The following is a 12,934-nucleotide window of genomic DNA, read 5'->3' as shown; positions in this document are numbered from 1 at the left end:
TTTAGGGATTATGCCCACGGGTTGGTCATATGAGCTGTTTCAGGAGTTTCTAGATATGCAAAATAGAGTTGGTTGTAATAGTGTTACTCTCTGGGTAATAAGGCCTCCTATTGGAGGTTTTCTGTTGCAGGAGGGAAGGTCAGTGAGTAGAGATTCTAAAAGTTTGTCTGAATTCCAGATTTGATTATTAGTGTGAAGATATTTAAGATATGAGACGAATAAAGGTTCCCTATGGTATTAGTGGTGTAGGGATATGTTACCTGTGGTCCAGTCAAGGATGGATGTGGGGAGGGCTGAATCTCCCAGAGGAGTTATGGATAGACGTATCCAGCAGTCTTTAGCCAACTGTGGGTTAGAAGCATTGAGGAGAGTATGGGTTAAATTAAGGGTCCAGAATAGATAGTTAAGGTTAGGGTTTTGAAAGGGTTCTTGGGTCAGAGAAAAGAAAGAATATAAGAAGAAGCTGTTAACCAACATTTGGGGAAGTGAATACAAGATAGACTACTATGAAGAAGAATCGGATTTCAAAAGGATAAAAGTTATGAAAGGTTCCCTGCAGCCATTGGGTGAAGAAGTAATCTTCAATGTGCTTGAACATGGATCCTTGAGGACTCGCAACCCACGATACAAATGATACTCGTAGCCATGATCCAAATGAACAATAGGCTCATCTGTCATCAGCTGGGGCCGGTGGAAGCCGTGAGAACTTTAGAGATGTAGGGCCTGTGTGAGAAACTTGGTAAGAATTAATATGGTAAGCATTCTCGTCACTGGGCTGCATAACCTTTTTTAGTCGAGTAATGTGCACCCAAGGGGTGATTTCTTTTAATTTTGCAGCGGTACTGGTCAGTAGAATTATTGTGTAGGATCCTTGCCATTTTGGGGTTAGATCTGAGTGGGACTGAACTGTCATGTAGACTTTGTCTCCTATTTGGAGGGATGGGTATGGGAGATTGGGGTGTGGTCGAGGGAGTAGGTTATCTATATGTTGCCAAAGGGCATCTCATATCTGGGCAAGCAAGGGAAAAGGAAGGTGGGATGGCAGTTTGGGACCGTCATGGGAATGAGAGAGTCCTAAAGGTACTATGGGCCTCCCATACATGGCCTCAAACAGACTGATAGTTAGAGGCTTTTTTGGTAAGGCCCGGACCTTTAAGAGGGCTAAAGGGAGGAGCTTAGTTTAGTCCAATCTTGATGATGTTTAATTGTTAATTTGGTCAGATTTTCTTTTAGGACCCGGTTGGCTCTCTCAACATTAAGGACCAGAGGTGGTAAGGAATGTGAAACTTCCAAGGAATTTGAGAGGTTCGTGCAATATTTTGGGTGATTTGGGATGTGAACTCAGCCCCCCGTTGTCAGACAGGAGGGAGGAAGGCATTCCAAACCTGGGGAGGACTTCAGTAAGAATAAGGTGAGCCATAGTAGGGGCTCATTTGTTAGTAGTCGGGAAAGCTTCAGTCCATCCAGAAAATGTATCTACGAAGACTAGAATGAATTTAACCCTTTTTATGGGTGGCATGTGGGTGAAATCTACCTACCAGTCTTGTGCGGGAAGATGTCTGTGAATTTGGTGGGTGGGGACAGGAGGGAGGCGAATGTTAGAATTAGGATTTGTCCGCGGACAAGTGGTACAAGTTTGGGTCAGATTATTTAAATAAATCACATCGTCCTTAGTTAACTCAATAAAGTTCTGAAGGAAAGTCTTCAGTACTTTTGCAGAGGGGTGGAAAAAGGAATGTAAATATGAAAGTAATGTGCGGATGTCAGGCTCATCAATCTGTGCTATAGTAAAGACAGAACTGACAGCGGTGGCCTGCCACTTTGCTTCATGATCTGCAATGTTGTTATCAAAGGAGATAGGGCTATGCCCCTGATGTCCCTGGCAGTGTATCACAGCAGCTTGTTTTGGGAGTTGAGCTACATGGAGGAGTTCAGAAATAAAAGAAACACTGAGAATAGGTGTGCCCTTTTGAGTTAGGAATCCCCTCTCCCTCCAGATTATAGCATTAGAATGTAACATGTTATAGACATACTTGGAGTCAGCATAAATGTTTACCTTTTGGTCTTTGGCTAGGGTCAAGGCTTGTGTAAGAGCTATCGGTTCAGCCTGCTGTGAGGGTGTGTGAGCTGGGAGTGTGACTGATTTGATGAGGTGAGGGGGAATAACTTTGTCAGGTTGTCCCTGGACTATAGCATATCTGGCCCCAAATGGGGCTTGTTTCTGAGCATTGCCGTCTATGAACCAGGATGGGACTGTGGGGTCAGTAAGGGGCTGATTGGTTATATGTTCAAAGGGATTAAGTGTCATATCTAAGATCTGAATATAGTCATGAGATAGGTGTTCTGCTTCGGGATCTGGTGTAGGGAGTAAACTAGCAGGATTAAGAGGTTTACAGGGCATAAAAGAGAGGGATGGGTCGAGGAGGTGTGTGTGGAAGATCTATAGTTGAGCAGGGGGCAGAGAAAGGAAAGCCTGATGAGAGCAAATCTTTGAAGGAATGAGGAGAGCATACATTTAGAGGAGCATTTTGGGTTAGTTTTTGGGCTTCAGGTATTAAAAGGGTAGTTGAAGCTAAGGTCCGGAGACAAGGTGGCCATCCGAACATGACAAGATCGATTTGTTTGGATAAGTAAGCTAGAGGTCCCCACATATCTCCCCGTTTCTGGCACAGAATCCCTAAGGCATGTCCTTGCTGAGAATGTACAAAAAGGGAAAAAGGCTTGGTGTAATCAGGTAAGTAAAGAGAAGGGGCCTGTAGTAAATGTTTGATAAGAGTTTGTATTGGGGTGTGGAGAGAGGTGGGGGCGAATAAGGGTTCATTTAAGTTTCCTTGAGTAGCTTGGTAGAGATGTTTTGCGTGGAGGGCAAAATTTGGGACCCATATTCGGAAGAAGTTTAATAGACTTAATAGAGAAAGAAGTTCCCTCTTGGTTTGGGGTCTGGGGGTCTGTGTCAATGCTTGAAGTCTCTGAGCTGGAATTATTTTGGATGTGGGAGTGTGAAGCAACCCTATGTAACTGGCAGTGGTGGAAGCAATTTGTGCTTTGGAGAGCAAAACTCTGTAGCCCCAGTTGCCTAGGCCATTTATTACTGTTGCAGTGTGGACTAGGCAGTTACGGCGAGAGGAACTCCATAACAGTAAATCGTCTACATATTGGAGTACGGTAGTAGAGACTAAGTCTAAAGTTTGTAGGTCTCTTTGGAGGGCTTGACCGAAAAAATGAGGGCTATCTCTAAACCCCTGTGGTAAAACAGTCCAAGTTAATAGTTGAGATTGATATGTGTCTGGGTCTGTCCAGGTGAAGGCAAATAGGGGCCGTGAAGAGTGGTGCAGAGGTATAGTAAAGAAAGCATCTTTGAGGTCTGATACTGTGAAGTAGAATGTGTCAGGGGGACTATGTGAGAGAAGGGCGTAGGGGTTAGTGACCACAGGATGTACGGGTATTATGGCCTCGTTGATCTTGCGAAGATCTTGACCTAGATGCCAGGAGTGCGGTCCCTTTTTGACTGCCAGTATAGAAGTATTATGAGGAGAACAGAGAGGCTGCGAAAGGCCAACTTTGAGCAATCGGGAGACTATTGGTTTAACTCCTTTTGGGGATTCTTTGGTCAGAGTGTACTGAGTTTGAGTTATGACCTGAGAGGGATTTTTAAGAAAAACCTGTATAGGGGAATGGTGTCAAGCTATTGATGGGGTTTTGGTGTCCCAGACCTGAGGATATATTGGGGGAAAATCAGGGAGCAGGTTTTGGGAGTGAGGGCTGGCCAGAGGTTCAGGTGCCATTTGAATGCAAAGAATTGATATGGGATCTAAGAATGGGAGGTTTATGGAAATTTGTAGCTTAGCCAGATCATGTCCCATCAATGCCATTGGGCATTGAGAAACTACTATAAAAGAATGTGTTAGTGTTGTTTTGCCAAAGGAACAAAGGAGAGGAGGGGTTATTTGGGGATAAAAAGAGATGCCTGAGACCCCTTCGATGGCCACTTCTGAAGGTTGGAGAGGGCCCTTAAAGGAGGTTAAAAGTGAAAAAGCTGCTCCAGTGTCTATTAGGAATGAGACTTTGTGTTTGGCCACTGTGCCAATTACCCGAAGCTCTGAGTCCATCTGTATGGGACAGACTTGGGGTCTGGAGCTTGGGCTCCATCACTGGAATAACTCAGGCACAATTGGGTCAATTCCCCTCTCATCTGAGGAGCTATTGTCTGGGGTGCCAGGGCCCCCCAGAGTCTGGCCCCCGACCCACTGTTGTTGGGCCTGGGGTGGACCCTGAGATTTGGTGGGTAGTGTCTGAGGACAATTCACTTCCCAGTGGCCCCATTATTTGCAGGTAGGGCAGGGTTTGGTGGGTGGCCAGGGGCTTGGGCAGGACTTAGCCCAGTGTCCCATTTGGTTACATCTGACGCAGAGTCCTGGAGGGTTAGGTCCCATAGGGGTGGGTCGAGGTTGGTGGGCCAGAGGGGTTAAATTTTTTTCTTGGATAGGTGCAGTGAATAAAGCATATTTGGCCTCTCTTTCCTTTTCTTTTTCCTTTTTTGCTTCTTCCTCCCTGTTATTGAAGATCCCCTGGAGAAAGAAATGGCAACCCACTCCATACTCTTGCCTAGAAAATTCCATGGAAGGGGAAGCCTGGTGGGCTACAGTCCATGGGGTCGCAAAGAATCAGACATGACTGAACGACTGAACGAGAAGGATCCTCAACCTCCTGGGTTTTGGCACCAAAAAATGTAAGGTAAGGGAGTTAGAGAAGGTGAGGTTCAAGAAGAAAAAAAAAAAATGAGACTGGCACTTTACAGATCACCTTTAATGGGTCGAGAAGGGGCAGCAGTCAGATTAGTGGGCTGCTGGGCTAAGTCAAGAAGAGAGTAGGTATACACAGAAAACATATGTGTGGAGATGCATCATTTTGAGGGGGTCTGTTTTTCCTCATGATTATTTTGATTAGTTAACTTTCAACAACTGGGGTAAGGAACTCCTGAGACTGTCCGGAGACTGGGATTGATTGGCAGCTGAATGTCATCAATCTTAATGTCCATTCCTTTCTCTGGGGGAGAAAGTTCTTTATTATGTATAGAATGGTGGGGAGGATCTGGAGGGGAGTTTTAACTCCAGGCTATTTTGAGGAGTGTAGCTTTCCTTCAGTCGGTGTGTTGAATGACAGCTTCACGTGAATTACTGAAACTTAAAAGTTGGTAATGGCTTGTGTGTTCATCATATATTCATCACGTGTCCCCGGTGTTAGTCCATGATTTATAGTATAAGAAGGGCTTATACTATAAATGGACTGGGCTACAGTCCAAAGGGTCACAAAGAGTTGAACATGACTGAGTGACTAAGGCTAACGGACATTTTAGAAAGTAAGTTATTGCTATTTCAGAAATTTCTGTGTATTCCTAGGCTATATTGCCCAGCATACAGCATGTTCTTAATAAATGTTGACCAGCACTGAACTAAGATAAGTTAATTTTTTGCAGGTCATTTAAAATAACACATCAGAGACTTAAAGGCTCTACTTGCTAATCCATTTTGGTTAAAAAAATCAAATCATGTTCAGTCAGAGAGAGCCAAGGTAACAGTTGTTTTTATGTCCTATGAATAATGATTATCAGTCTATTAAACACTAGTAAGAGTCAAACCATTGGGTTAAAACAGAATTACTTCAGGGAAACCATGAAACTAACCACCTGGGGATATCAACTCTGACTCTCTCACTGATGCCATTCATTTCATCGGTTTTGGTTTTCCATTCACAAAGTGAAGCTAAAGATGGTTTAATACTGCGTCTCCTCGAAGGATGACTTGTGCCCTGAAATCACGGTTCACATTGCATCACTGGAAAGTAGAACAGAAGGTGCGTGACTAGATTCTTAGCCATTTGTGGGAAGAATATGAAAACTCATGACAGCAGTTTGTCATTTCGTTCATCTCTGTAGTATATCAGTTAAGAGATTAGCTATAGTGTGAGGGCAATGAGTGTGGGGTGGGGGCAGAAAGAGAGGAAGATTCGGTCCTTTCTTCGTCATCCCTTCCTAGAGTCAGCCTTCGACTCCCTCTTCAGGAAGTGGAATAGGAAAAAACAAAAAACACTACATTCATCGGTTTCTCTGGGGCAACCACAACTGAGGCAGTAAGCAGGTCACTTGAAACAAGGACAGAGATTGCTATAAAACTGACAGGTACTCTCGCTGACACCACATTAGCACACACAAGACGGCACAGGCACAGAAGGAGTTTCCTGCACAACGCAAGCAACCAGAGCAAAACGACAATGACTGTCCTGTGTGACACGGCCATGGTGAGTGGTCAGGATCACCCCTGTGTTGGTACAGTTAGCCCTAGCATCTCAGGAGAGCAGATTTCTAAGGAATGAGGCTGGATTGGGGTCTTTGGGGGTTTCATTTCTTTAAAACACAGAGCTGACTTTACTACTGACCCTAGTCTGTTGGAGAAAAAGAAAAAGTAGCCAGAAGGTATAGTGGGGTGAAAACCATAGCTCTTTACTAATGGCTTTGGCATGGTTGGCATTAGCTTGTGAAATTCTTGGCATCACAAACTGGACATGGTCTCTGCTTATAGAGTTAAGTTGGCCCTATCTCCTAGGGAAGCTTAGCCAGCCTTTTAGGATCTATATAGATTTATTTTAACCAAGGAAGCTGGGGCCCTGAGAGGGGTGATGATTCTCCCAAAATGACTGGCAGATAAGGAGTGCCCCCGGATGCAGGGAGTGAAACCACCTAGTGATACACTTGGACAGTTCCTGGGGGAGGGACCTGGTTTCACCACTTACTAAAGGTGGGATATGGGATATGGGATAAGTTACCTAACCTCTCTGTGCATTGTTATTCCTCTGTGACTTATTGTCCTCTCATCTTCCTCATGGAGGATTAATTGATATCACTGAGAATGATAAAACATATACTCTGAAATAGCAGATCTCTGAAGGCATAGCTTCTAGTTAACTTAGCCACTTAATATAATGAACAATAAGGACAGAGAAAGAATTCAGTGAGTATTTTTTTCAAATAGAAGTATAATTGATTTGTAATGTTGTATTAGCTTCTGGTATACAGCAAAATGATTCAGTTAGGGTAGGGAGTCGCTCAGTCGTGTCCAACTCTTTGCGACTCTGTGGACTGTAGCCCACCAGGCTCCTCTGTCCATGGGATTCTCCAGGCCAGAATACTGGAGTGGGTTGCCATTTCCTTCTCCAGGGGGTCTTCCTGACCCAGGGATTGAACCTGGGCCTCCCACATCGCAGGCAGATGCTTTACCCTCTGAGCCACCAGGGAAGCTATGTATAACTGAATAAATAGAGCATAATTTCCCTTATGGTTTATTATAGGATATTGAATACAGTTCCGTGTGCTACATAATAGGTCCTTGTTGATTATCTGTTGTATATATAGTAGTGTACATATATTAATCCAAAACTCCTAATTTACCTTTCCCCCCACCCCTCTTCCCCTTTGGTAACCATCAGTTTGTCCTATATGTCCGCCAGTCTGTTTCTGTTTTGCAAATAAGCTCCTTTGTATCATATTTTAGATTCCACATATAAGTGATGTCGTACATTTATCTTTCTCTTTCTGGCTTACTTCACTTAGTGTGATAATCTCTAGGCTCATCCATATAGCTGCAAATGGCAATATTTCACTCTTTTTTATGGCTGCATAACAGTCCATTGTATATATGTGTAACATCTCCTTTTTCCATTTGTCTGTCGATGGACATCGAGGTTGCTTCCGTATTTCAGCTATTGTAAACAGTGCCCCTATAAACATTAGAGGGTATGTTTCTTTTCAAATTCGAGTATTAAATATTAATACTAGTGATGTGATTATTTTTGCCTCCGAGTCTCCCACCAGCCTAATGTAGCGGATTGGGACTGCTTTCTCCATTAACAACAGTTCAATGAATTTAAGTGATTTAACATCCTCAGATACTGTATGCCCAAGAAAAGGGACATGAATCTAGGTTTATGACTTCATGTACAACATTCTGCCCTTGAATGGTTTAGATGCAAGATTTGTGAACTTAAAGCCATTGTGTTTAAACAATTTTTTGGATAGTTTTGTGTTCTAAAGCCGTGTCTATTTCTGGTTTTTCTGAGGAAATCTGTTGGACTGTCAGCAAGAAACATGACAGGGCAAAGGACATTATAATAGGATTAGAAATTGGAGGTGCAGGCACACAGGACATCCTCAATATATAGGCAAGGCAAATCTCATGGACTAGGAGCTGGCCGGGTTCTGGAGCACATCCCTACGTGGGGGTGAGCACGAATCACAGGTGAGTTAGGAGACAAGTGTTCAGATATTCTCCTAGGGGATTTTACAGTCGAGTAAGTACAGGGTTAAGCAGAGCATGTCGGTGTCCTGACACTGCCCACCTTCCGATGGTGCTTTCTCTTACCTCTGTTTCCTATTAGAGAAGGCGTGATGTCCATTTGCCTGCCTCATAGATGGTATAGAAGAATTGTTGTCTGACTCTTTTGTGACCCTCTTAACTGTAGCCTGATGGCTCCTCTGTCCATGGGGTTTTTCCAGGCAAGAATAATGGAGTGGGTTGCCATTTCCTTCTCCAGGGGATCTTCCCTGTCCAGGAACAGAACTCACATCTCCTGCATTGCAGGTGGATTCTTTACCACTGAGCCACCAGGAAAGCCAGCACAGAAGAATCTGAGACTCAAATAATCTGAGCCTCTCAGAGAAGTGCTCTTCTGTGTATCATTCTTAAGAACCAGCAAGAATTTGAACCAGCCCCTGCTCTGTGTTTCATAACTGCTGAAATCTACAGTTTCAGATCAACAGCTTCATGGAGCACACCACAGTGATTTGCAGATGTAATCTGATCTCTGATAAAAAGCTACATGACCTACAGCACTGATGCAATTCTGACACGGCTGTCACATGGCTTAAAATGCTTGGCTCCTCTAGTGAGACAATGCTGAGATGAAACACTGTGGGTGACTCTGTGCTGGTGACAACAGTAATGAGCTTCAGGGGCTGGGGCAACACTGATCACAGACACCTAATTCTCGTCCTCAGACTGGCACTAGCAGGCTGGAGAGCATCAGACACAGCTTCTTCACCTGCCTTATTGGGATAACTAATATGAGCTCTACCTATCCTTCAAGGTAGGTGTGAGAATCTAGAGATTACAGAGATGTGAAAGTGTTTTCTATAACACTCTAAAGATATAAGCAAATATAATTTATATTTGGTAATTATTGATAAACCTGGTAACCCCAAGGTACACTTACTCTAAAGCTTCAATAATGAAAATTGGAAATGAGTCAGTGAATACCAAAAAATGAAAGAGGAGACACAAAAGAGGGATTTACTTAAGAAATTTAAGGAAGTGATGCTTGAAAAGCTAAGGACTCTCTTTTCCAAGCAGGCTTCCTTTTACTTTTTAAAACTTCACAGTGCTTCCTGGTGAGTTCACCAGGAATTCCCTGGTGACCTAGTGGTTAGGATTTTGGGCTTTCACGGCCGTGACCCCTGGTTCAATCCCTGGTTGGGGAACTGAGGTCCTGCAATTCGGGATCATAGTGCTTTGTGTAGATAGAAGGTACAGCAGGGCAAATTCTACATCCTTCCCATCTTCAGGGAAAGGTCGACTAACAGCAGCTCCTATACTGAATACTTTCCACATCCCGACCCTGCTCTTCATGCTTTATATGGATCCTGTCTTTTAATCTCCACATTTTCTGGTGGAAGAAACTGAGTTGCAGCTAGTGAGAGTCCTGGAACTAAGTTGTGGACCCAGGACTTCTGATTCCAGAGCTCATGTCCTTTATCATCAGACTCCAGAGATAAAAAAGAGTTGTTGAATGAATGAATGATTACGGGAGACGAAAGTAGACATCTGCTGATTATCTGGAGGCAAATTAGGCCCCATTTGGGCTTATCTGGGTCAATCTCACTTTACAGGGCTTTTTAGTATCAGTTACCTAAGTACAGCATTATGGCATCATGACCTTTTGGTTTACTGTTATCATTTCTTGCCTCCGGCATCTGCAAAAGATAAAAAATGAAGGCCATTTAAACCAACACGTCTGGGCACCTTTTCAACCCTAACTCACGGAAGGTGTGAGTCTGACCAACACGGAGCCCTGAGGATGAAAGCAATTCACTTTCATTATGTTGAGAGTTGTTGATGAGCCTTGTTCATCCCCAGTGAGGGTCAGTGGTCACCGTGGGGTTCTGACAAAGGGAAGCTGGAGAAATTTTTAGCTCTTTGATTTTAGTTAGATTTTCACAGTGCCCTTTCTTTGTGCATTCCTGTAATACCAGATAAACCAATGTTTCAAAGTAAGTATAAAAAATAAATGTTCCAGAGCCAAAGAGAAGTGTGTTGATTTCTCTGTTGTATGTCCTTAGTGCCCCTGCTTCCTTCAGTCGGTGTGGATCATGGGAACTCTGCTATATTTCGTTTTGCACAGTGTTTTTCTTAATGCGTTCAGTTTAACTACGTTGGTAACTTAAATGAATTGTTTTGTTCATTCACTCATCTACCAGCTCTTTCAGTCATCCAGAAAGTATTTTGAAACACCTGTTCTATGACATATTCTCCTGCAGGAACTTACCATTTAGTAGGTGAAGATGTGTATGAACGTAAATACTAGATGTCCAGACAGTAGAGAAGGGCTGCTTGAGTGCTAGATGGTAAAAAGCTTTATCATTTGAGGTCAATTAACATACTTCTAATTGAACTACTTTTGGGACAGTTCGTGGAGGAGACCACTTCTGAGTGGGTCCTTGATGGAAGGGGGAGATTTAGATGGATGGGGGTTGGGGGGACAGGAATGGCTGGGACAAAGGGTTTTGTGGAGGATTCATGGATGTGAGGTTGGAAATTAAGAGCTATCATTTCTTAAGCCCCTATTTTTAATTATAAGTGCATTACAAAGAACATTTTATTTAATCCTGTGAATATTATTATAAAGCAAGTGTTATGCTCTGGTGGGAAAGAAGAGAAAGCAGAGGCTCGGTGAGAAAACCAGATCAGGATTTAAACCCAGTCTCAGATCCTGATATCCTCGTGTCTCCCTGTTCAAAAGCTCTCGAAATATGGAGGGCGCATTCACCAGGCTAAACAGTTTAGTTCTCAGGTTGGCACCCTGGAATCTTCATGTTTGACTGTCCATTGCCAGGAGACGATCTGAAGTTCAGAGAGGAGCCCTGATCCTGTCCCAGGGATGCTGAGTTCAGCTGAAGCATGACCTGCCTCTTGTCAGCAAGTGGCCCTAGAGTCCCTAACCAACCTCTTTCTCATCTACTTCCAGGTCAAGTTCCTGCTGCTGTTGACATTGTGGCTCACCCTCCTGGGGGAGGCGGCAGCTCAGAAACCCCTCAGAACGAGTGATCCTGGCCTCTGCCCGCCTCTGGAGGACCACATTGTGAGGGTTGACATCCGTATCCGCAGGCAGAACCAGGGCGTTTCCTTCTCACGCAACCTGCAGAACCGCTCCATCTCCCCCTGGGATTACAAGTACGTGCCAAGGAGACTGATCTCCACGTTCTTAGGGAAAATATGTTAATTTATTCTAACCATACAGTAAAGAAGTTCAAAAATACAGAAAAAATAATAGTCCTTACATTGACTCTTCAAAGCAAAAATCCCACTTTCCCTGGAAGCTCCCCTTTTCTTGCTACTTTGGGCTAAGTCCTCCTGTGTGCTCAAAAGCCTGTTTTGCTTCCAGCCTCTCCTGATGCTTTGTCTTTTTCTGCTTCATGCAGTCCTGGGTTTGGAACTGAGAAACTTTTTTTGTGTTGGAAGAGAGGGCTCTTTGAAGCAGCCCACATAATGATCTTTGCGTGGGGATAAGGGAGGGTGGGACCTGAAAAGTCAGTTCAGAGAAAGCCACTCAGATTGGATTCCGTCTTCAAGGAGTGGAGAGGGCAGAGTGGAGGAGAAAGGCCAGTTGGGGAAGGAAGATGCTAGGTGGGGATGTTAAGGGTACAGACTTGGGATTTTGTCTTACACAGAGATTCTTGGAGTACCAAGCATTCATTTAGATGCTCTAAATATAAGTATGAAAACAGAGTCTGGGGACTATGAGAAGTGTTTCTGGGGCTGCCCGCATGTATTTCCTTTCCTCCGGAAGGGAGTATGTACCGTGGCTAGTCGGCAGGATTGGCCTTTATGCCTCCTGGCAAGGAGGGAGAAATTGAAAGAAGGCATTGGATTCACAACCCCCCCAGGGCTTTGGTTTTCTTTCCCAAGCAGCAAGCTTTGGAGACTGTGTACTGGGGCACCTCCAGGTGATGTCCAATCTCTAACCAAAGGATGAAAGATGGTTCTCACAATAAAAATATTAAAAAAAGGAACTAAAGATCTAACATTTATGGATGCCAACGTTTCAGTGATGGCATTTCATATTCATTGTTATCACAGAGTGTTGGCAACAACCGCAAGGGAGAGGAATATGAGAATCTCCATTTTATAGTTGAGGGACTATAGACGTAGGGAGTTAAGCACCCTGCCAGGGGCCGGCATCTGAGTCCAGGCTGTCTGTTCCGCGCCTGCGCTGCAGCCCCATGTTACCCGGCATCACCTTCCTGCAGGTGGGAGCCCAGTGCACCGGGGTCCCCATCCTTTGTGCATTTCTCTGCCAGATCTCACCATCCGCTTCTCCCTGCTCTTCCTGCAGCATCACCCGGGACCCCAACCGGTTCCCCTCTGAGATCGCGGAGGCCCAGTGCAGACACATTGGCTGCATCAACGCCGAGGGACAGGAAGACAGGACCCTGAACTCCGTCCCAATCCAGCAGGAGTTTCTGGTCCTCCGGAGGAAGCGAAAGGGCTGTCCTGGCTTGTTCGTACTGGAGAAGGTGCTGGTGACCGTGGGCTGCACCTGTGTCACCCCCATGGTCCGCTACCTGCATGACCCGATGGCAGATGGGGTGGCAGATCAGCTCAACTGA

At 44.5% G+C, this 12,934-nt stretch overlaps 1 protein-coding gene across 1 annotated transcript; it reads left to right on the top strand.

Annotated features, from left to right (window-relative positions):
* The first annotated feature begins 6,270 nt into the window (after positions 1 to 6,270).
* On the top strand, positions 6,271 to 12,934 carry IL17F (interleukin 17F). The gene is made up of 3 exons (XM_068961114.1): positions 6,271 to 6,297; positions 11,293 to 11,498; positions 12,661 to 12,934. Exons 1-3 carry the CDS (start codon positions 6,271 to 6,273, stop codon positions 12,932 to 12,934), a joined length of 507 nt encoding a protein of 168 aa, XP_068817215.1.

This window comes from Capricornis sumatraensis, chromosome 22, assembly GCF_032405125.1.
Source record: "Capricornis sumatraensis isolate serow.1 chromosome 22, serow.2, whole genome shotgun sequence".
Taxonomy (NCBI): domain Eukaryota; kingdom Metazoa; phylum Chordata; class Mammalia; order Artiodactyla; family Bovidae; genus Capricornis; species Capricornis sumatraensis.
Note: the sequence above shows the minus strand (reverse complement) of the source record. Positions and strands in the feature narration are given on the sequence as shown.